Source organism: Anabrus simplex, chromosome 1, assembly GCF_040414725.1.
Source record: "Anabrus simplex isolate iqAnaSimp1 chromosome 1, ASM4041472v1, whole genome shotgun sequence".
Lineage (NCBI taxonomy): Eukaryota > Metazoa > Arthropoda > Insecta > Orthoptera > Tettigoniidae > Anabrus > Anabrus simplex.
The window spans coordinates 1,142,327,463-1,142,352,572 of NC_090265.1; the positions used below are offsets into that span (position 1 = coordinate 1,142,327,463).

The following is a 25,110-nucleotide window of genomic DNA, read 5'->3' on the forward strand; positions in this document are numbered from 1 at the left end:
TAAAACAATAATCATCACCAGCATCATCTTGGTTTACTGGTGATATAAGCCAAGATTTTAAAAGATACTTGGAGTGTCCGAGAACTGCACTAGAAAAACACAATAATACTGTGCATCACTACCAACCGTGCCGGCCCTGTGGTGTAGGGATAGCATGCCTGCCTCTTACTCGGAAGCCCCGGGTTCGATTCCCAGCCAACACAGGGATCTTTACCTGGACCTGAGAGCTGGTTCGAGGTCCACTCAGACTACGTGATTAGAATTGAGGAGTGATCTGATGGTGAGATGGCGGCCCCGGTCTAGAAAGCCAAGAATAACGGCAGAGAGGATTTGTCATGCTGACCACACGACACCTCGTAATCTGCAGGCCTTCGGGCGGAGCAGTGGTCGCTTTGTAGGCCAAGGCCCTTCAAGGGCTGTGGTGCCATGGGGTTTGGTTTGGATCACTACCAACCGGTGGAGTGCAATGCGAAGCTGCTATTTTAAGGTTATACTTCATTCCTTGCAGTGGAACGTTCTATTACCTACCAATCCTATCAAGCAAAAACTCAAAAGTTATGTAATCTAACCTAAATCTCCCATTGTACCGATATTCATGTTTGTTACATGTCAGTACAGGCTGTTTTTGACGTAACATTTATTGAACGGTGAATACCTACACTCATTCCTTATCACTATTTGAATCAGAGTCGACCATTTCAGTGATCTTCATGATTTTATGCCAAAATATTAATATACCGCTCACTTCGGTTTCACTAATAATATGAATTATGAGTCAAAATACACTCATGGAAATAATCCTAATAATATGAGTAACTTTTATTAGTCATGTTGTCTATGAAACAATTTACTAATACTATTAGGAACATCTACTAATAATTTTGACTCATAAACTAATAACTAATATTATTAACTAATAATTTTATGAAACATAATACTAATATTATTAGTTAATATTATTGGTTTCTAACTAATAATATCAGTGAAAGATGTTTTATGAAACAGGGCCCTGCCCATAAGGGTGCTAGGGGTGTCTTACCCCCACGCGGTTTGTCTCCTGACAGTAATTGTTAAGTGTACCAAGTTTGGTGAATTGCTCCAGTGGTTTAGGAGGAGATGTGTCATTTACACACCCACGCACACACATACATCCATTTTTATATATAGTAATAAGAAGATGTTTATATATAGTTTTTCGATTATTTTTATATCTCACCCCCTCCATCCCCCACTGGACTTGTAAAAAATCTGGAGTATTACTATTCATTTAGAGACCCTGAAATCTATGGATTCGAAACTGTTTTTAATTATTTGTATATCTCACCCCCCTTCGCTCCCCACCTAAAAGGGGGCTGAACTTGGACTTTTTAAAATTCTGGAGTATTACTTTTCAACTCAGCGACCCCGAAAACTTATGAATTCGACAATATTCTCAATTATTTTTATAACTCACCCCCCTAAACTCCCTCTCTTCAGGGCGCTAGGGATGGCTTTCTCCCACAGTGCTCGTCTCCCGATAGTGAGTAATACGTGTACCAAGTTTGGTTGAAATTGCTCCAGTGGTTTAGGAGCAGATGTGTCATTTACACACACACATCCATTTATATATATAGTAAGGTTTATATACTTCACCCCTTTTCCATCCCCACCCAAATGAGTCCTATGAGTGCCTTACACAATAGTATATTTTTTACAGATAGTAAGTCTTATGTATACCAATTTTGGTTGGCAGCTATGCCCAAACGTACATGCATAATCTCGCTGCTCTAGAATCCTGGAGCTGACGTTGCCATGGTTACGGCAGTTCATTTCTTTTATCCGATTCCTAGAGCAGGGGTAGTGTGGTGCCAATATCTCTGTAGCGGTTGGTTTTAGGGCCCATAGGGCTTACCAAGTTTTGTTCCCTGCGTCAAGAGGATTAAATTGAGCTTTGTCTCATCCTTATATGACAAATTCGATATGTTGCTCATATTAGCCTATTATTTTTAAATCTGCCCCCCGTGCCCCCCACCTCGAATTGTTTAAAAAAATGAAATACAGCCCATGTTACTCGTTGGCAATGTAGCTTTCTATAGGTGAAGTAATTTTTAAAATCGGTTCAGTAGTTTTTGAGTCTATTCGTTACAAACATACAAATTTTTCCTCTTTATAGTATTAATATAGGCAGTATAGATAACATAAGTTGTACAGTACATTTAATACTTTTTCTCAATTGTACAAAAAAAATATAAGAAGACTTTTCTTACTTCTACAGCTCTGTTTTATGCACTAAAATAATGTGCAAGCCTTTTCTGTTTTATATTTGCATAGCGTTTGCGCGCAGCAGGATCACGAAACGTTTTACTAACAACAGTTTTGCTGGTGTGGTTTCTGTCAAGGATTCTAAATAGGCCATCAGTTTGTCCAGCTGCATTGTTGCCTCTCCGCAAGTCATTGTTTCTTCTGATAGAGCGCCAGTTTCATTTTCAAAGTGTGTTGCATTCAGAAGAGCATGGGTTCAAATCCCACCTCGACCATCCTGGGAATGGTTTTCCACGGTTTCCCATTCTCAAGTCCAGGAGAAAGCTGGGATGGTAACCTTAATAGATTATGGCGAATTACTTCCAGTTCCTGTCCTTAACTATCTGTGGCGGAAAAGACATTCAAGAAGAGTCGACGCCGTAAAAGAAATCCTGTACAAGTAAAAAGGGGGCCGAAGGGGTAGTATGTGGTCCTGCGGGTTCACTTCTTGCTGGTGGAAGTGAACTAATAAAGCACAGGAAATGCCATTTATTCCTACCAAGTCCGATACATGCATGTCCATGCCGTGGCCCCTGGGCAACGGGTACACTGCGTGTACACGGCTAAGTCATGTAAGGGCGAAAAAGCGAGTTCCCGACGCTTCAAAATGGGGATCCACCAGCTAAGGGAGACAACCCTGAAAGAAAACATTGACCCTCCAGAATTACTGGGGGTTGGCGGTGGGCTGACAACCCAATCTGTAAAAAAACTCTCGTTACGAAATCTGAAGAAGAAATAGCCGGCCTGACCCTTTTACGACAACCTCGCAAACGTGTAAAGGACTTGAGAATTGGATTGTGGAATATTTTAACTCTTTACCAAGCTGGAAACCTCAGAAAGTTGCTCGATCAGCTGGATGAGTATCGACTAAATATTACTGCTATTCAAGAAGTGAGATGGATTGGTGAAGGAGTGATACAGAGGAAAAATTACATGATATTCTATAGTTGCCACATGAAGGATCACATGTTTGGTACTGGTTTTATTGTCAATAAGCAGATAAAACACCTTATCATGGATTTTCGGGCAAAATCGCATAGATTGTGCAGACTTAGAATTAGAGGGAAGTTCTTCAATTACAGTCTTATCTGTGCACATGCTCCAACTGTAGAGAAGAGCAACGAAGATAAAGATTCATTTTACGATGAATTGGATGAAATTTATAATGAGTGCCCAAGAGCAGACTGTAAAATAATCTTCGGTGATTTGAATGCGAAGATAGGAAAGGAAGACGAATACAGACCTTGTATTGGAAAATATAGCTTGCATGATATTTCTAATGATAATGGAATCAGGCTTATACATTTTGCATCCTCGAGAAATATGGTAGTGGGAAGTACAACTTTTAGGGCCGTATTCATGAACGTGACTTTGACTTCGACTTACGTAAGTTCGCTTAGTTGAGTTTCGTGGAAGTCTGTTTCATAAACGCAACTTTTACAAAGTAGACTCTGGCGTAAGTAGACTTTGGTAAGTTACGATGTGAAGAATTAGATATGAAGTTGGCAATGAAAACAATGGAAGAGCAGTGTAGCATCTCCCATCACTCAATGTTTTTTCTTAATAAAGAGGTAGAAGAAGAAGAAATTCAGCTGTTTCCTGCGTTATAGATCCAGTTAATACAGTTAATTTTTATTTCTCGGCGATGGATGGAAAGAAAAAATTGCCTTCAACAACTATGAAAGGGAGGTGTTACTATAACTATGAAAGAGAAGAAAGATATGGCTGAAAACGAAATCAATAAACTTCATCTCGTGGTTGGCTATACCCTAATAATTGAAACTAAAAATCCCTTTCCTATCACGGAAAACCTCAGCATGATTGCCACCTGGACTTATTATTGGTACATGGGTGCAATCAATAGCTCCAACCACTCCACGGAATCGGGATCTTTCATACACACGTCGCACATCATTTCGACATTCAGCTTCATTTGGGAACGAAACAAACTGTGATCTCTTTTGGGCAGTCAGGATCGATTATTCTACATACTGAGGGCTGGCTTACTCCTCGTAAATGAGGGGAATCAATTTGGAAGTTACCTGAAAACCATGGAAGTGTGAAAGACTATTGTATTTACCATAAGAATGCATTAATTTGTGCTGATCATCCCTTAACCTAAATAGATAACACGATGAGTAGAAAGTGCAAAAATAATAATTTTACCTGTAGCATAATATCTTAACGACCGGGCGATTTGTCAGTGTGGTTAGGGGCGCGCGGCTGTGAGTTTGCATCCGGGAGATAGTGGGTTTGAACTCCAATGTCGGCAGCCCTGAAGATGGTTTCCCGTGGTTTCCCATTTTCACGCCAGGCAAATGCTGGTGGGGGCTGTATCTTAATTAAGGCCACGGCCGCTTTCTTCCCATTCCTTGGTCTTTCCTATCCCATCATCGCCATAAGACTTATCTGTGTCGATGTGATGTAAAGTTAAAAAATAATCTTAACGAAATTAGTAACTGTATTATTGGAGGTATGGGTGATCCTCGATTATTATATTTCTGTAATTCGTTTTTCAAACATGGTTAGTACATCTAATACTATACGTTTGTCGAATCTATATCGTTTTCTGAACTCATTATCTGTATTAAATTCAACTGGGTTCCGTGCATCTCTTTATAACGCCGAGGATTAGGCACAACGTACCGAATAATTTCCTGGATCTCTTCAATTTCGTCTACAAAATTAACTACACCAGCAATATCTGCCATTTTATATTTTTCTGATCTCAGAGTCTACTCAAGTACGGAACATCGGCGACTTGGAAGTGAAGTCGCCATCTAAGTTTACTTACCTCCAAGTAGCGATTATGAAATGGAAATGGCAACTTACCGCCTTCTAAGTCTAAGTCTGTCAAAGTCTTGCTCATGAATACGACCCTTAATCACAAGGACATACATAAAATGACATGGAAGTCTCCAGATGGAAGTACTTTCAACCAAATTGACCACCTCCTAATAGATGCAAGACACTTCTCTAACTTGATGAATGTTAGAAGTTATAGGGGAGCCAATATTGACTCTGACCACTACCTTGTGGTAGCAGCTATTAGAAGCCGAATATCTAATGCAAGAAAAGTACATGGATCCAATGCAAGAAAGTTCAACAGTGCTCGGCTGAAGGAGCCCGAAACTGCTCTCAGATATGCTAGCTTGCTCAATGAGGCCCTGACCGATTTGCCTAATAGTGAGAGTATTGATGAAATCTGGAAGAATCTTAAAGACGCACCATCAAAAACTGCAAATGAAATTTTAGGAAGGGAAGAGAAAGTCTGGCACAACGATTGGTTTGATGAAGAGTGTGCACGAGCAACAACCTTAAAATATGAAGCATACAAGAGAATGCAACAGAGGAACCACACCCGAAAAGCAGTGGAAGAGTATAGAACTTCCAGAAGAGAAGAAAAGAGATTGCACAAGAAGAAAAAGAGACAGTATGAGAGGAAAGAATTAAAAGAAATGGAACGGTTGAAAGGGATGAATGATGTGAGAGCTTTCTATCAGAAGTTAAATAAAAGTTGTAAAGATTTCCAGCCTAGAACAAGTTTGTGTAAAGATAAAGATGGTATAATACTGGGCAGTGAGGAAGCAATACTAGAAAGATGGACCCAATATTTTGATGAACTGTTGAATGAAAGTCCAGGTGATAACCAAGTAACCTTACGGTACCTCCCATAAATACAAGAAAACCAGACATAGAAGTACCGATACCTACTGTTGAGGAAGTTGAGCTTGGCATTAAGAAGTTAAAGAATAACAAAGCCCTGGGAATGGATTTAATACAATCAGAGCTTGTGAAAAATGCTGGGAAAGAATTTGTTAAACACTTTCACAAACTAGTGGCCAAGATATGGGTAGCAGAAAAAATCCCTGATGAATGGAACGTAGGTATCACCTGCCCGATACATAAGAAAGGTGATATCATGATGTGTTCTAACTATAGAGGTATCTGCTTATTATCCATTGCTTATAAAATATTTTCCAATATTCTCTTTAGCAGATTGGTGCCTTACGTGGAAAATGCGGTTGGTGACTATCAATGCGGATTTTGCCAAGGAAGATCTACTATTGATCAGATCTTCACAATTCGCCAGATACTTGAAAAATGTAAAGAATTTGGAATTGATACACACCATCTCTTCCTTGACTTCAGATCAGCCTATGACAGCATTGATAGAAGTAATCTCTATGTAGCAATGGAGGAGTTTGAGATCCCTAAGAAATTGATCGCCCTTGTGAAAGCTACCATGGAAAATATTCGGAATCAAATTAAAATCCGGAATATGTTTTCAAGTGCTGTAATGACCAAGAACAGAGTTAGGCAAGGAGATTCATTATCAGGCCTTTTGTTCAATATAGCTCTGGAGAAAGTTGTTAGAGATGCAAGTATCAACACAAGGGGAGCCATCTTATATAAATCAGTTCAAATTTTGGCATATGCAGATGATATTGATTTAATCGCAAGAACACCAAGAGCATTGAAAGAAGCTTTCACAAGCCTCGAAAAAAACAGCAAGAAAGATGAATTTACAGATTAATGAAGGGAAAACTAAGTATATTCCCGTAACCAAGAAAGACTACCCGAGTGGATCTATATTCATAGAAATTGGCTCGTATAAGTTTGATGTCGTGCATAGCTTTACTTACCTTAGATCAGAAGTTAATTCCAAGAACAATCTTAGTTCTGAAACCCAAAAACGTATACTGTCTGCTAACAAGTGCTATCATGGCCTCAGAAAACATCTGAAGTCTAAGCTGCTGTTTAGGAAAACTAAAGTCCTGATGTATAAAGTTTTAGTAAAGCCTGTATTAACATGTGGTGCTGAGACCTGGACACTCTCCAAATCTGATGAAAGACAACTCGGTATATTTGAAAGAAGGATTTTGAGGCAAATTTTTGGGCCAGTGGAAGAAAATGGTGTCCGGAGAAGATATAATCATGAATTGTATAATTTATATAACGAACCAAACATTGTTAACTGTATAAAGACCAGAAGGTTTGAGTGGGCAGGACATGTGTTGCGTGCTAATGACAGAATGATAAAGAAGATATTTAATGCAGTACCAGAAGGAACCAGGAAAGTTGGCAGACCAAAGTTAAGGTGGGAAGAATGGGTGAGAGAGGATGTAAAGATAATTCAAATCAAGAATTGGAGAAGCTCTGCACTTAACAGGAAAGAAGGGGGAAAACTTCTTCAGAAGGCCAAGGCCCACAAAGGGCTGTTGTGCCAGTGATGATGATGATCATGTACAAGTAAAAATAAATTTTTATTATTTTTGATCTGGATAAAACGGAGATTGTCCAACAGCATTGAGGACCGCATAAACGAGATTTTTGTACACTTCGATATAAATTTTTTGGTTTAACTTTCAATATTTACTACACCGTAATACAAAGATGGTAACTAATGTGCGATTCCCTTTTTATTTTGCATACGGTAGCCTATATTAAAGATGAAAATAGTGTAACCCAGGTTTTCACTTTTTAAATATAACAACCCTATAAGTAACTTAAGCTTTAATTTAATGTCGTTGTTACAGTACTATAAGCAGTCATTGCCACATGAAGATATCTCCAATTTACTGCATTTTAATAGTGAAAAAATAAAATAAAAATAATCCTCTCTAAATAGAGCTTACTACCTAATATTTTGAAGAACTTTAATAATAATGTTATTTGCTTTACGTCCCACTAAATCTACCGACACGAGGCTGTCGTATTTGAGCACCTTCAAATACCACCGGACTGAGCCAGGATCGAACCTTATGAATGACTATTCCTGATAATAACACTGTGTCTTACCATTTCCCTCTTCTTATGCATTGGACATTCTGGAGGTGGCTCTCCACTCAGTTTAGAGTGAGGGCGATTCTGTGGAATTACAACTGTCTGTTCTGCCGGTCCGACTATCTCAGCCGCAGCAACATGGGCAGCAACAGTTAATGTATTACCCATTTCAAGCCAGTTCCTGAAATATTAAATAGCAGGCAAATTTTACTAAGATCAAGTCAACTTTATGTCCTATCAACTAAGTTCTAAGGACGTGTTGCTTTTATTTTTCAGCAATCTAACGAAAAGTTAACATAACATACGAAAACATTTCGAAGTGTAATAAATATATCTTTCATAAAGTATTATAATATGAAAAAAATATCGCCTCAATATCAATCACCTTATAAAACAGAAAATTTACCCAATCAACAGCTAACAAGTTTATTATCTCTCTACACCAATAAATATACACTCCGGGAAGACACCATGTTGTAACTGACCTAACCTCAACTACCATTATCATTCTTCATTTGTTTTTTTCCGCAGCCTTCGGCAGAGAATTTATCATTCACGGCCAATTCGGCCATCATCAATCTTAGATGTACTCTCAACACAACACCGACAACAAAATATTACACAAATTGCAGTACGCTTTATTTTCTACCAAAAATTAATATAGGCCTAAACCTTCTCACGGTTACTGCTGGCTCGCTCTCTCTCTCAATTAGAGGTAGAAAATAAAGTCGCCTAATATTTTTAATCACATTTTTTACCTTCTCGTTCCCTCAAATAATAATTCATTTATTTTGTACAACAATATTGCTGCAACGAGACTCGAATTCACTTCGTCGAGGTTCGTTGACAAGTACGATGACCATTTTCAAAACACACCTATTTTTATTTTTTACTGATATTTTCTTATTTATTCTCATTCATTCTTTGTTTCCTTTCTTTTTATTGTATTTTCTATTTAAGGACGATGCACACACACACACACACACAGTCCCCGCCGAGCCAGTGAAAATAACCAATTAAGGAATCGAGCCCGGGACCCCTTGAACCAAGGGCTAGCACGCTAACCATTTAGCCATGGAGACGGACATCACTCGGCCACCGCTCCGCTTGACTGCGTTGCAACTCGCCACGTATACATGCCTTGCACTGGAATCGGGAGATTTAATAACTTTTCGGAAATTATTAGGTCGCGGACCTGACATGTTTCAGTAAAATATGTTCACCTTTTAATGCTCGTTGAAATCGGTTGGACGCAGGGTCCACCGGGCGAGTTGGCCGTGCGCGTAGAGGCGCGCGGCTGTGAGCTTGCATCCGGGAGATAGTAGGTTCGAATCCCACTATCGGCAGCCCTGAAGATGGTTTCCCGTGGTTTCCCATTTTCACACCAGGCAAATGCTGGGGCTGTACCTTAGTTAAGGCCACGGCCGCTTCCTTCCAACTCCTAGGCCTTTCCTATCCCATCGTCGCCATAATATCTATCTGTGTCGGTGCGACGTAAAGCCCCTAGCAAAAAAAAAAAAAAAAAAAAGAGACGCAGGGTCTGGCCTCTCCTTGTAAGAACTAACAACTGCTGCACTGGAGACACTGATATGTATCAATCTTATTTGACTAACACGCTCTCTCTCACCTTCTATTCATTAATTTTTTCTATCATTTATTCAGGTTAACTTCATAGACACCGCGGTGAATTGCGAATGTATAACGGCCATATTAAGAATATGTCAGTTTTAAACATATCTTCATGTGCCGTCCTAACAATGCCCAACAGCATTTCAGCATGTTTTTAACAAGCAGTACGGGAACATTTCATTTTATTTAAGTTGGTCGATGTGGAAATACCATCTAGCATTTCTGCGTCAGCTGATGGTTATATAGTATACTATAATATAGTGTTGAAAAAAGGTGAACCATACGACATTAATTTAATAATTATTATTGTGACATTATTTTAAGTTTCAATCTGTTGGAAACTCTAACCTATTTTCAATTACTTCTAATACCTTGTTTATTATGGCTATGGTAATTGAAATATTATATTCTAGAAAACCTTCTTCTGACAACTCTAAAAAGTCATTTGTTCTTAATTTTGTTCGTCCTTTGCCTTCTTCAGATTATAAATAGTCTTCACCCAGCATTAAAGCTTCAAACTTACGTCTTCTAGATGCTACCATTTTGAAATTATAAGAAGTTTAACAAGTTCATTTAACACTACAGTCCGTCTCACCATGTTTGAGATACGAAGTGCACAACATTTTCGAGGTTTGCTTTTAGTAACGCACTCGCTCTAAGAACAAATGTACTAAAATTAACGTTGCTGAACTTACATCGTTTAGAAGAAATGTAATAAGCCTAACATATGATGCTATTGCTTATTATTAGCAATATAATTCGAGTATTCCTTATTCTTTCCACATGTATATACGAATATGTTACGTCTCACAGACATAGGGAAGCAAGTCACTTGACGGAAGAGTTTGCGGGAAACGACGAACCGTTTCGCAAACATAATCCTTGAGCACAATACCTCCGTGATTGCTGATCCAAAGCAAATACAGTAGAGACAATACACGACACTGAGCGAGATATCGAGGGACAGCTATTGGAGCACGCTCTAGCGGATAGACCTGAACGGTACTGATTCTGTCATAAGAGCACGTGTATTTTTGTGTGAAGGTTTTGGTGTTATTTATGCGTTTTCAGTGAGTTGACATAATTAAATAGTAGCGTGTGTCATTCCTTGATATCTCCTCTCAACATGAGGGGAAAGGTATGTGCTGTGTTTGGCTGCAGTAATTACGAAGTAGAGAAAAATGCGCGCTCGTTCCTCAGGTTCCCTCGTGACAAGAACATGTAAGTAATATTGTGTTTGCATATATATTCTTCCAGTGACAGATTTTTATAGTACTTCATAATCTTCTGACCTGCTCGACCCATGTTTTAACGGGCTTAAAATATAATACGCATATTTTATTGTATAGTGCAGCAGTTAACCTTCAATACCGATGTGTTGTTGTAGGTGTGATCTGTGGGTTTTGAAATGTCACAGAAGCGATTTGGATAAAGTATACAAGAAAGAAGGGACGTTACGCTTGTATAAAAATTATAAGATCTGTTCAGATCATTTCCAGGCCAGCGACTTTAAAAATCCTCGACTGTACAGCCAAGGGTATGTTACATTTTTACTCTAATTGTACGTAAATATTCCTCAAAGCATCACTATTGACAACATTTTCAAACTTTTCTTCCTTTTATCCCTCTTCTCAGATTAAAGCCGGGATTTTATAGATTTTCTTTCTGTTAGTAGGCTTCATGTTAAGAGGAAATTGTCCAGCTATTAAATGTTAATTCATTGCATCATATGTGTAAGGAATGTGCCGATATTTTTATTGACAAATGTCATAATATGATGATACATTGTTTTTAAATGAGGATAAAAGACAAATCCAACCGTAAGATTTCAGGCAGGTATGCTAAGATCAAGCCATTTCACAGCAGCCCATTTCATATCTTGTTTATGTGTCTAATTTCAGTCTTTGAATAATAACCTTTTAAATAATTCTTCATTCATTTATCCAGAATTGCTTTAGCAACTTCGAAGTTAATATCTCAATACCACTTTCTTTCTAGACGTAATTTATTTATCCATTTCCGTATATACATTTCCATTGATATTTGAATTTAGCGCGATTTGTTCAGGTCAAGTCACTAGGAGCGCCACCGCCGAATTGTCTCCCATTTTAGCAAGGCGAAATCCGTAAGTGTCGTGTATTGTCTCTACTGTATTTGTCCAAAGCACATGTCCACTTTTCTTGCTTGTTCTAAGTTTATTGCGGATAAAAATACACAACGTTTATCAAGTATACTGTTTAATTAGTTGGAAGTGCAAACGCCCGTCCAGTATATGTGTGTGCCCTAAAAGTGCTCTAATTGTAAACCATGTGTGAACCAGGCCAGTCTGTGATTAAATATAAAAAGGAAAACCACTAACGAGTCGTGAGAAGACGTATGTGTTAAATGTGTTTTCCAAATTTCGTGAAGAAAATCCTGGAAGTACTCCGAATAAAGTAACGTGCAGTGGCCGATGTAACTGGTATTTCCAAGGCAAACATTTACCGTGCTAGGAAAGAACTTAACGTTGATAGGAAACTCGATACTCTTTCCACTCCCCAATCAGTTGAGTTTTCACTTACCAGCACCACGATACTTTTAGATGAATAATAATAATAATAATAATAATAATAATAATAATAATAATAATAATAATAATAACAATAATAATCCGATGGCAGTAGCTGAATAGAAATCTGCTTGCATTACAAAATTAATTAATGAATTAACTACACTACAATGGCATTTATGCACACACATTAATAGGCTAATAGCTAATGCAATCCCAACTATTATGGAAATGCACTGTTTCACAGATTACAATTACAAGTGATAATATTGATATTCATGAAAACAAAAAAACAGTGCACTCCCGAATTTCTCTCTGTTTGCTCAAATTTCAAAGCATGACAACGTATTTAACAATTCGATCACACTACAAATAGTGCCGTCAAGCTATGGTTACGTTTTGAATCTTTATTTTAGCTTCTTTCTAGAAGTGAATTGTTTAAATAGTTGCTATAATGGAATTCATTGTTTTGTAAAAGGTTTTGGGATTTCTCTAACAATAATTAATATAAGATGTTGGGCGAAATGCCTAGGTATATTGTAAAGTGGTTGGCGATGTGCTGAGGGCTCCGCCGTTCAGCACTTACACCCGCCTGCGCTCTTCCTTCCCCTGACCAGCCGATATTATCCTTTCAGGTTCCTCCCACATCCCGCACGCCACACCCATGCTAAACTCTAGGAACTTACTGAGGGCTCTGCCGGACAGACCATACTAACCTTGCAGACCATACACTCGCCTGCACTCTTCCTTCCCCTGAAAAGCCCACATCGTTCTTCCAGGCTCCTCCCACACCCCGCTAACTTGCGAAGTGTGGGACCTACACAGGGCTCTGCTGTCACAGTCCGAACGCCTCATGACTAAAGAGAAAACATCGAGCGTGCTGGACAGCAACCACGGTCTGAAACCGTTGCCATTTTCTTGAAAATAGAAAACGAATACAGCCGATATAATAAAGATAACATCGTATAACTGAACAGCATATCACTATAAGTTCGATTTCGCTACATTTGTGTATCTCTTTATGCAATCAATTGCATAGTGAAATAACGTTAAATGTTTTTGAAAAGGCGGTTGGACGGTGCCCATGAGCCTTTCATGCACGAACCGCCAATCTTAAAATATCCCTCCGGCAAGGCTAATTGTTCTCCACACAAGAAATGTAAACGGTTTTGTGGAAGGCGGACTGTTGTTGCTCAAATCGAAGTCTACAAAGGATTATCACGAGGAAATTGATGGAAACGTATTCGAGAAATGGTTTGTTGAAATTCTTCCTCGACTAGAAAACAATGCTGTGTTTGGTTTAGACTGCTCCTTATTACTCTGTTAAAGTCGAGATAATTCCGAACAAGTCTTAAACCATGCTTGTTACATGTTCATTTATTTGACACTTCTTTATGCAAATGGCTTCTATCAGCCTCATCTTCCAATATTTGTATTGTACAGTATTGTACAGTAGAGCGCAGAACCTACTGTGTTTAAATTGAGAGGTCGTTCGTTTTGCGAGAGCGGCGATTTTTTCTCTTTGGAGCTGATCTTCTCTCTCTGTGTGTGTGGCAGATAACAACAATGGAAGCCACGATGTTTGAAGTAGCGTTTTTGTGTCATAAATATTCATTTAACGTCTTCAAGATCGGGTGTTTATCGCTTATTATTTTTAATTATAACTACTGATAATTACAGGTATGTTGGTACTTTTTCCAATAGTTGTTTTTGGTGACGATTCATTTCCAACTGTCACGGTTGATTGACATACACCTTTTTCGCTCCGTTGTATGATATGTTTCGTGTGGGTGTGACTGTGATCTTGATATGGTGGTAAAAAGTGTCTCTGTGTGGCTACATTTTGGTGCACTGCGTGCTTTCATACTTCGTAATCCCCATAATATGCCTCTCGTCTCGACCATGGACATTCAGGTCGCACGAGGCGCGTCATGTTCTTAGATTTGAATAAAGTGATGGTTCATCCTGGCCTTAAAATATATAAATGCACGATGCACGCAAATGCCTTGAATATGTGAGACCTGTTGCTGATGACCGTGGGGTCATAATTTATAGTTTGTATTTGACAATGTTGTCCGAACGGTCGTTCGCATTTTTATTTCCCGATACCCTCATGTGTGAGTGTGAATGCTGGATGTATGTGTGTTAATGTGTGAGGGAGAGAAAAGGAGGTATGTCGGTCGACCTGTTTTATTGTCCAGTTTGTATCTGTACCTTATTTTGTTCTCGGTACAGATCTGTTTATTTATTTTATCCGTGGCTGACTCTCGGTCCAGTAGCCGCCATATTGGCTGTGTATTTATGCATGGGGCGTACCTGTAGTATTCTTTGATCTATCATTCTTTATATTTGGTCCATGGAGGCTGGTCTTAGCCTCATGTCGATATCTCCGTTCACCTTATCTGCGTTGTTCTCCGCGATGGGCGGATTATTGAGAGAGCTACACATTGTTGATTACATAACGATGTATGAAAAGCCGTGTCGTGAATGAATGGGTTTATCGCAAAACGAGCGACCTGATTGTGATGTGAATACAGTCATTACACTGCAATGATGTAACGAAAATGGAAATTGAGAGGCGCTGAGCATTTTATAATGAGTGATAATGTATTCATATGAGCGTTAGTCTTGGACTCACGCCGCGACACAGAGATGTTTATTTATGCAAGGTACGTCCATATTTATTACCATATAGATTTCACTTACGGGTTCCTTGTCTTAATGTTTGATCTGAATGTCACTAATAAACCCTAGTTTTAAGTAATTTTTCTTTTATTGATAGTAACTATAGTCTTATCCCTTGTTCACTAACTACGAGGGCTGTTTCCAGCTCAGGGCCGTGATTGCGCCTTTCCTAATCGAAAATCCACGTCTCGAATTATTCCCTATGAATGTGTTAACGTCGATGATGTATGAATCACTGATTTATTCTAGGGAGAGTTATGAGGCCCGGGAGATGGGTGGGTGACACAAATGGTATCAAAAGCGTGCTCGATTAGGACACCCCTTCTGAGAAGAAATAAGGCGGGGTAGAGCTGGAAATGCATTTTAAGTCAGTTCTGGTCACTTTAATTTAACCTTATGATGCTGTTAATTTCTGGTTTTAATCTTAATTTATAGTTTATGTGCATTGTTGTCGTCTTGCATATGTGTCTCGTGTTTGATATCTTTGAAACTTTGATTTTACCGGGCGAGTTGGCCGTGCGCGTAGAGGCGCGCGGCTGCGAGCTTGCATCCGGGAGATAGTAGGTTCGAATCCCACTATCGGCAGCCCTGAAGATGGTTTTCCGTGTTTTCCCATTTTCACAACAGGCAAATGCTGGGGCTGTACCTTAATTAAGGCCACGGCCGCTTCCTTCCAACTCCTAGGCCTTTCCTATCCCATCGTCGCCATAAGACCTATCTGTGTCGGTGCGACGTAAAGCCCCTAGCAAAAAAACAAACTTTGATTACGATATGAAGAATCAAAAGGCTTTAGAAATAAGTAATCGTACTGATAATGTTACTGGAGACATGTCGAACTTGGAAAGTGAAATGAGGCAAGGTACTAATGAACTCGATAGTTCGCCTGTAGGGAGTAGCAAATCTAATAAATGCCCTGATGATGATAATGCCGTTGCCTGTCGTAATTGTACTTTTGGCAAGAATCGTGTGGAACGGATTTCCACCATTTCTAGGCCTATTTCAGATCGCCATGCTAACGTGAACCCGGTATTTGATGTTGTCAGAAAGTGGAGGTTAAATTTCTCTGGGGAAGGGAAAACTTCCAGTGTGATTGAATTCTTGAAACGGGATGAAGATATCTCTGAGTGCAGCTCGTTACCTCTCGATTTGTTTGTCTCTGTTATCCCGGGAATGCTGGAAGGGCCACCTCTAAAATGGTTCAGGCTTATAAAAGGTAGCGTCCTGACGTGGGACGAGTTTGCTAGGCGCATTAAACAGCGCTTTGATTTGTCCGGTATGGATTACTGCTTAAAGCAGGAAATCTTCCGCAGGACGCAAGGAGTAGGAGAAAGTATTGACGATTATGCCACCGGATTCCTAACTCCATTTAACCGCATGTGTGTTAAAGTGCCCGAAACCGAGGTTTTCGACCAGTTCTACAGGAATCAAGCGCCCGACTACAAACTGCACATCAAACGATCTCAAGTAGAAAGCGCTGATGACATTATTAACCTAGGTCGCGATTTCGAGTCCATTATGAGTCAAAACAAACAGTACCGTCCGCCTGCTGTTCCGTCCGATTGCTCATTTCCTAACGTTGCTTGTCGTGCGCCCGTCAAATCCGTTACCTTTGGTACCCCCATTCTCCGTCTCGTCCCGTCCGTGGTCCCGAACGCAAGCCCAACTTGGAAACTCCGCACCAACCTTACGTCAATGCAACCCAACAGTCCAACTCGGCTACTGTAAATGCGGTAGAGCCAGGTCGTGCTGGAATTGTAGAAAATTAGGTCACATCTCTAAAAACTGTTGGTCTAAGTCCCCTGTTAGGTGCTCTCAGTGTGGTCTTGCTGGCGTCACTGTGCGCGTATGTCCTCGTTGTAACCCTCAGCAGGGAACCTAGAGGCGCGCCGACCTGATGGCCCGCCGTTGGCGCCTGATGTTGGTCTAAATAAGAAGATATGGGGCCTTCCCTCATCTACCCCATGAGCCAAAGTTTATATTGGAACTCGTATATCGTATGCCTTGTTAGACACTGGTTCGTGTGTTTCCCTTGTGCTTTCTACCAATTTAGAGTATCTCCCTGAGTGCGAGAGTCAGAGAAAGTACGTGTCTGACGATGGCCGCGAGGTATGTCCCGTAGGTCGGACCAAGTGTCATTTAAAAATTCATGGTCTTTCGTGGGATTGGACGTTCAATGTTGTACCCAACCTGTCCGCGCCGATCATACTAGGGACTGGTTTTATGCTGGCTACCGGTTTATCCATTCATTTCATCAATCTGAATTTCGCCTTTCGCTTTAAATGTGATGTCAGTCACCGCTTTGAGGCCCCATTTCAACGTCCCACTGTGTGCGCCCTGTCGAAATCTCCACTTACCGACGCCTCGTGTGAACTCTCTGATAATCAAAACCTCATGTTAAACTGCTTATTGGATGAATTTTCTGATGTGTTGACCGATAAGCTTGGGTGTGCAAAGAATTTCTCTTATTCCATTGAGCTCAAAGATGATACGCCTGTTAGATCCCCTCCGTTCAGTTTTTCGCCCACGAAATTGTCCGCGATGAGAGAATGTGTCAACGACCTGCTGGATAAGAAGGTCATCAGTCCCTCAAAGTCTCCCTATAGTAGCCCCGCCTTACTAGTCCCTAAAGAGGACGGTAAATTCAGGTTCATCGTAGACTATCGCAAGGTCAATAAGAACATCGTTCTTGACAGCTTCCCCTTACCCACCATCGAAAGCGCCTTCCAACACTTTCATGGCGCAAAATACTTCACGGTGTTTGACTTCAATTCGGCATATCACCAAATCCCTTTGGATCTCAAAAGTCGCTCTTGTACTGCCTTTGCTACTCCGTTTGGATTGTTCGAATTTAATAAAGTCCCGATGGGCATTTCGATTAGAGGACAAGCGCTTAGTCGCGTGATGGATTCGATCTTCGGAGATCTCAAATAATCATGTGTCTTTCATTTTTTGGATGATCTTCTGATTTTTTCACCAAGCTTTGATGAATATCTGGCTTAACTTTGTGAAGTTGTCAGTCGTTTGCGCAAGCACGGTTTCACGATCAACCCTAAGAAGGTGTCTCTTTGCTCCAAACGTCTAAATTTCCTAGGTCACATCATATCCGATTCTGGAATCGCCGTAAACCCGGACAGGGTCAAATGTATCAAGGATTTTCCTCAGCCTAAAAAAGTTCGTGGTGTGAGAAGATTTCTGGGTATGGTCGGTTTTTACAGCCGCTTTATAAAAAAAATTCTCAGATTTCGGCCCCCTTAAACCTGCTGAAAAAGAAAAGCAGTCGCTTTGTCTGGAGCCACGATCCAACTCATGCCTTCGGGCAACTGCTAAAAGCACTTTGTGAAGTCCCTGTGTTGCACAGTCAGGATTTCTCCCATGATTTCTTCCTCCAATGTGACTCCAGTGAGCACGCTATTTCTGCCGTACTTAACGAAGCCGATGAGGAAGGTATGCTAGCACCCGTCGCGTACTTTAGCAAACTGTTACATGGAGCTGAACTGAGGTATTCCATTTACGAAAAAGAATGCCTAGCCGTAATTTTGGGTGTCGAGAAGTTTCGCTCATATTTGGAACACCGCCATTTCTATGTCCACACCGACAATCAGGCCCTATCATGGATGAGCGCCATTGTAAAAAGACTTGGTCGAACTGCTAGGTGGATCCTCCGGTTGTCCGCTTACAAATTCACGGTGGTTCATGTTCGTGGGAAAGATAATGTTGTAGCCGACTGTCTGTCGCGCATGTTTGACGGGGTAAAGGAGAGTGAGGTTGGACCTGACGAAGACCCTGTTCTGATTGATGAGGTTGACAGCATCAACATTCTACAAAATTACCCTTGGTCCTTCACGGACATTTCCGAATACCAGAAGGATGACTCAGAATGTCAAGAATTGTTGAAACGAATCGCGGATGGGTCTCTCGAAGACGAGTCGTATAGTGTCAAAAGAGGGTTGTTGTTTCGTCGGAATCGCAAAAACGGTAGAGACAAAATCTACGTTCCTCTCAAATTACGGTCCATACTGCTCAATTCTTATCATGACTCCTATCTGGGTGCCCATCTGGGCCAATATAAAACCTTAAATCGTATCTCTTGTGACTTCTTCTGGCCTAACCTCAAAAAGAAGTTTTGGAGTATGTGAAAAGTTGCGACGTTTGCCAAGGAACAGAACCAGCGCAGTCTTCTCTTACTGGACTCCATTCTGCTGACATGGCAACATGCCCCGGGGAAAGGTTATTTATTGACTATTTCGGCCCTCTCACAAGATCCAAGAATGGCAACAATGGGATTCTGTCCGTCATTGATGCGTTTTCATAATTCGTCTGTTATTCCCTGTACGTAAAATTAATTCGAATAACGTCGTACGCCTTTTATCCCAGCATATATTTGGAATTTATGGACCCCCTAAAGTGGTAGTGACCGACAATGCGTCCACTTTTAGCTGTCGTGAACTCCACCAATTATGCTACGGTTGGGGAGTGAAGCATGTGTTTCTGATCCCCCACTACCCCAAACCCTCGCACGTTGAACGATTTGACCGTAATCTCAAAGCCTTTCTGACGGCATTTCACAGCGCTGATCAGCGCAACTGGGACTGTAACTTGGATTTTTTTGTTTTAGCTTTCAACAGTGATGTTCATGAGTCGCACCGGCAACTCTGTTTTTAGGAAGGAACCTCGTCGACCCGCTGCAGTTGAAGTGGGATATCAGATACCTGTCCAAGCCGTCGAGGACGATGGATGTGGAAGCCAAATGGAAGGAAGCTGTGGCACAGTTAACCAGAGCCCGAGACCAGGTGGCAAAGGGGTACAATCAAGGCAGGAAAAAGGTAAACCTTGAAGTTGGAGACCTGGTCGTGGAAAATATTTTCCCAATAAGCTCAGCGACAAATCAGGTCACGGCCAAATTGTGTTACAAATGGTCTCACCCCAAAAAGGTAATCAGGTACTTGGGACCTGTGACGTTTGAGTTGGAAGATGTCGTAAGTAAAAGGCTGAGTAAGGCTCACGTTTCATTGGTAAGATGTTACCACCAAAGGAGCCAGTAAACCTTGAATATTTTAATGATATTATGTATCAGTAGTGATGTACATAAGCCTTGTCTTTGTCAAATTCCTATTTTCTAAACTGCTCCTTCTTTCAGGTAGAAATCATGCGAAATGGATGAGGACGGATGGGAAAAAGGATTGATTCGCTGGAGATAAACTGAATTAAATTCCGAATCCCTGGCTATATGAGAATGTCATGCCTGACTGTTCTGTTTCTCTTGTATGCCCGATTTTCGACCTGTGAATACGTGGAATGAATTGTGTATAAATAGACTGATTTGTTTGAGCGCTATACGTATCAAGCAAATACAGACCACTCGTGAGTCGGACTGATATCTTTTAACCGTGTACTATTGCAACTAACTTTAAAAATTTCATGTGTCTGTAAAAATGTAGCAATAAGTAGATTATAAGTTCTAGGTTAATTTGAGCGCGCGCTCGTAGTTTTAAAGTTTCTGGACCTTTGTTAAATGCGTCCGCTCGTCTGATCAACGAGCTAAAACGCATTTTAAAAGGGGGCCACTAGATGTTTGAACCATGCTTGTTGCATGTTCATTTATTTGACACTTCTATATGCAAATTGCTTCTATCAGCCTCATCTTACAATATTTACCAATGTATGTCAAGTATTGTACAGTAGAGCGCAGCACCTACTGTGTTTAAACTGAGAGGGCGTTCGTTTTGCGAGAGCGGCGATTTTTTCTCTTTGGAGCTCATCTTCTCTGTGTGTGTGTGGCAGATAACAACAATGGAAGCCACGATGTTTGAAGTAGCGTTTTTGTGTCATAAATATTCATTTAACGTCTTCAAGATTCTGTCTTTAACGCTTATTATTTTTAATTATAAACATTGATAATTAAAGGTATGTTGGTACTTTTTCCAATAGTTGTTTTGGTGACGTATCATTTCCAACTATCAAGGTTGATTGACATGCACATTTTTCGTTCCGTTGTATGATATGTTTCGTGTGGGTGTGACTGTGATCTTGATATGGTCGTAAAGAGGGTCGCTGTGTGGCTACATTTTGGTGCACTGCGTGCTTTCATACTTCGTAATCCCCATAATATGCCTCTCGTCTCGACCATGGACATTCAGGTCGCACGAGGCGCGTCGTGTTCATAGATTTGAATAAAGTGATGGTTCATCCTGGCCTTAAAATATATAAATGCACGATGCACGCAAATGTCTTGAATATGTGAGACCTGTTGCTGATGACCGTGGGGTCATAATTTATAGTTTGTATTTGACAATGTTGTCCGAACGGTCGTTCGCATTTTTATTTCCCGATACCCTCATGTGTGAGTGTGAATGCTGGATGTATGTGTGTTAATGTGAGGGAGAGAAAAGGAGGTATGTCGGTCGACCTGTTTTATTGTCCAGTTTGTATCTGTACCTTATTTTATTCTCGGTACAGATCTGTTTATTTATTTTATCCGTGGCTGACTCTCGGTCCAGTAGCCGCCATATTGGCTGTGTATTTATGCATGGGGCGTACCTGTAGTATCCTTTGATCTATCATTCTTTGTTTTTGGTCCATGGAGGCTGGTCTTAGCCTCATGCCGATATCTCCGTTCATCTTATCTGCGTTGTTCTCCGCGATGGGCGGATTGTTGAGAGAGCTACACATTGTTAATTACATAATGGTGTATGAAAAGCCGTGTCGTGAATGAATGGGTTTATCGCAAAACGAGCGACCTGATTGTGATGTGAATACAGTCATTACACTGCAATGATGTAACGAAAATGGAAATTGAGAGGCGCTGAGCATTTTATAATGAGTGATAATGTATTCATATGAGCGTTAGTCTTGGGCTCACGCCGCGACACAGAGATGTTTATTTATGCAAGGTACGTCCATATTTATTACCATATAGATTTCACTTACGGGTTCCTTGTCTTAATGTTTGTTCTGAATGTCACTAATAAACCCTAGTTTTAAGTAATTTTTCTTTTATTGATAGTAACTATAGTCTTATCCCTTGTTCACCAACTACAAGGGGCGTTTCCAGCTCAGGGCCGTGATTGCACCTTTCCTAATCGAAAATCCACGTCTCGAATTATTCCCTCTGAATGTGTTAACGTCGATGATGTATCAATCACTGATTTATTCTAGGGATAGGTATGAGGCCCGGGGGTTTGGCACAGTCTTGGAGAAAGAAGAACATACAGAACTGGTTATACACGAAAGGAATTTGCTATGATCCGCAGTGCATTAAAATTGAACTACTGGCACTAATGCCACAGCGCATTCGTGTTGCTTGTAATGAGTACCGAGTTGTCAAAGTAGGAGCGGAGTCGGGACGACACGTATTAAGATTACCTCCGTATCATTGCTCCTTAAACCCAATAGAGCTTGTATGGAGCCGGTTAAGGGACACGTGGCTCGAAATAATGTCAATTTCACCATACAGGAAGTGCGAGAACTATTGGTTGAAGGATTTGATACTGTCACTGCTGACCGCTGGAAATCCTGTATTCAGCACGTTATCGATGAGGAGGAAGCTAATATGTGGACGCTGGATGGCATTGTTTGGAGGAAGTCCCTGAGCGGTTTGTTATCAACTTGGCTGATGACACGGTTACCGATGACAACACCGACATAGAAGGAATTGAACAACTGCAGGACAGCGAGTAAACTGTGAGTCTAATTGCTACCCAGTAATGCATGGTCGATTTTCATTTGTGGATTGGTTGTATATTTTACGTTTCTGTTTAAATAGGCAGCTGTTATTTCAATGAGTTTGTATACCTAATAGTGGCGCATTTTGGCTGGCGTGATATTTATATATGACTAAACGTCAGGTTGTCCTTACCTTCAGTCTCCCTACTACAAATACTAATAATGAGTATTGTTGCTCAGGCGAAAGAGTCTAATGAACGAAAGATATGTTTTTTGGAACAAGTAGTATTTCAGAATTCACGCGCTTGCGTTTGTTTTCTTCGTATCTCAAACATAGTGAGACGGACTGTAGTGATGTGTCGTTCATAAAAGAACTACCCTCTTGAACGACTCATTGGAGAGAGGTAGCTCTCTCCTTGAGAGCTGGTCGCTCAAATACGAGTCGACTCTTGTATGAGCAACACCACCTAGATATAAGGCCTGAGCACGAAACCAAGATGGCTGACAATAGAGGCAATCATCATAATGTCACTATGGCATCTTACCATATGTTTTAATTGACCTGGCTACTTAAACCTCAAAATAATTACCCCAAACCCTCATTCTTTCAGATAAAAGTCACTTACACCTTCAAGAAACTATTTCTGAAAAAAATAGGGATAGTTGATACACAAGGTTTCTAAATAATGCTGAAACTCAAGTAAGGTTCAAGAATTAAGGGAATGGCAGAATACCGAAATTCATAATAAATGTTTTATTTTGTCCCCCCACCCACAAAAAAATTGAAAGCAACAACACACTTATTTACATAAATGCAGATTTGCATGACATTCAGTCCTGTTGACAAATAACACGTTTCTTCCTCGTCAATACATTCTTTGACATGGAACTTTTTTCTTACAATAATTATTCAAAAGAATGTTTGTTGAAGTCCACACCAGTTTTCTACAAACACATTCTGATGTATGTCTGTTATTGCACATATCTGGCTCCCACAAAAGTTCTTTATCATGAATAATTTTCATTGTACTCTCACATGCAACCTCCCTATGATCATTTACTTAAAGAAACTCTGTTTCAAAATCTGTACATAATTTTGTTACTACCAGATAATTATGTATTATTACATTGATAACAAACATTTCAGGGAACAAAAGCCTACCCCTACTCTTATTTCTAATTAGATTATATGCCTCATCATCAGCATCAATTAAGTCCTCAGTAACAAGAATTCCTTTACAGTGTTCACATTTCAAATATTTTGAGACACTATAGCAACAATAACCTGCTAAATAGACTAAAATTGGCATGTCACTGTTACAGTTTTCAATATCGTGTAAACTTATATGTACATCTATGCTCTTACACAATGAATTATCAAAATCCAAAAAGGCTGAGGATTCAGGAGGCGGGTCAGAGAACTCATCTACTTCAATCTCCCCAAATGCGTTTGATCTTATCTTTAGAGTCAGTGATGACAGTAACCTTAACTTCTTTTCAACTTCAAACAACTGCCTCACAGAAATATTGTACTGCCCTCCTGCAAGCTGCCTATATTTCCCAAACCTGTCTTCTAATATGTCTGTTTGAAATTTTCCTAATAGGACATATGCAAAATTAAGTTTTGACAAACAATATTCTATCAACATCAACAATTCTTCAGTTGTCAATATCAAAGCAGCCATTGTTTCAGATGATAATGAACCTTTTACACCTAGATCTCTCCACTTTACTAGCCATTGTAGGAATTTCTTCAAATATTGAAGCCCTTCCCCTGAATTCGAAGAGACTGGACACATTAAGCTGTTGTTGAGCCTTAACCCTTTACCTGGTGTTTTGACATTGACAACAGCCCACCAATCTATTATTATTTTGGTATATGAGGCTGTTTCTTTATAATATGGTAGCTTACACTTTTCACTTAACACTTTCAGCCCTTCTATAACATTGTCATTGAAAACTTGCAGAGCTAATTTTACATTCTGCCTTTCAAATGATGAAGGACTTAATGCTTTGAGAGACAGACCATAACCATATTTTATGAACTTTTCATGCTCAAGATCATATAATTTCTTAATTGTAAGAAAAGAAGCACACTGCACTGCACTGTTATCTTCAAAATCAGGGAAGTTCATGCACATATTCTCATCCTTTCGATTTAACCAGTTATTGCGAACACATTTGAGCAAGTGAACACTATCAGACACAAAGAAAAGTGGTCTGCTCTCATCAGCAGGGTGCGGGTAAACACATTTCAATTCATTTTCAGGTGAAAATATTTGGATGCATTTTCTGTTTACAGAACTATTATCACTAACAACACAAACAACTTTAAACCCTATTTCCTCTAATCCTACAATAACTTTTCTTAGTACACCATGCAAATATTCTCCAGTAATTGATTTTACAGTTAATATGTGAGCTACTTCCTTAAAATCAGATAACAAACTTGAAACCATAAAACAATAAGCACCTGTTGCTAACTGCTCATCATTGAATGCTTTGTCAACAACATTACC

General features: G+C 40.0%; 1 protein-coding gene across 2 annotated transcripts in view; it reads right to left on the reverse strand.

The window, feature by feature from the left end:
* The window catches only part of Cchl (Cytochrome c heme lyase), a 96,150-nt gene extending 87,562 nt beyond the window's left edge, over positions 1-8,588 (reverse strand). Inside the window, exons 1-2 of one of the 2 annotated variants that reach the window (XM_067150642.1) lie at positions 8,474-8,588; positions 8,083-8,248 (exon numbers count right to left, since the gene is read on the reverse strand). In XM_067150642.1, coding sequence (XP_067006743.1) covers positions 8,083-8,235 — 153 coding nt within the window. In that variant the 5' untranslated portion in view covers positions 8,236-8,248; positions 8,474-8,588. Of the gene's footprint in view, positions 1-8,082; positions 8,249-8,452 lie in introns of both variants that reach the window. The other variant, XM_067150647.1, reaches the window with a different exon arrangement.
* Between the last annotated feature and the right edge of the window lie 16,522 nt (positions 8,589-25,110).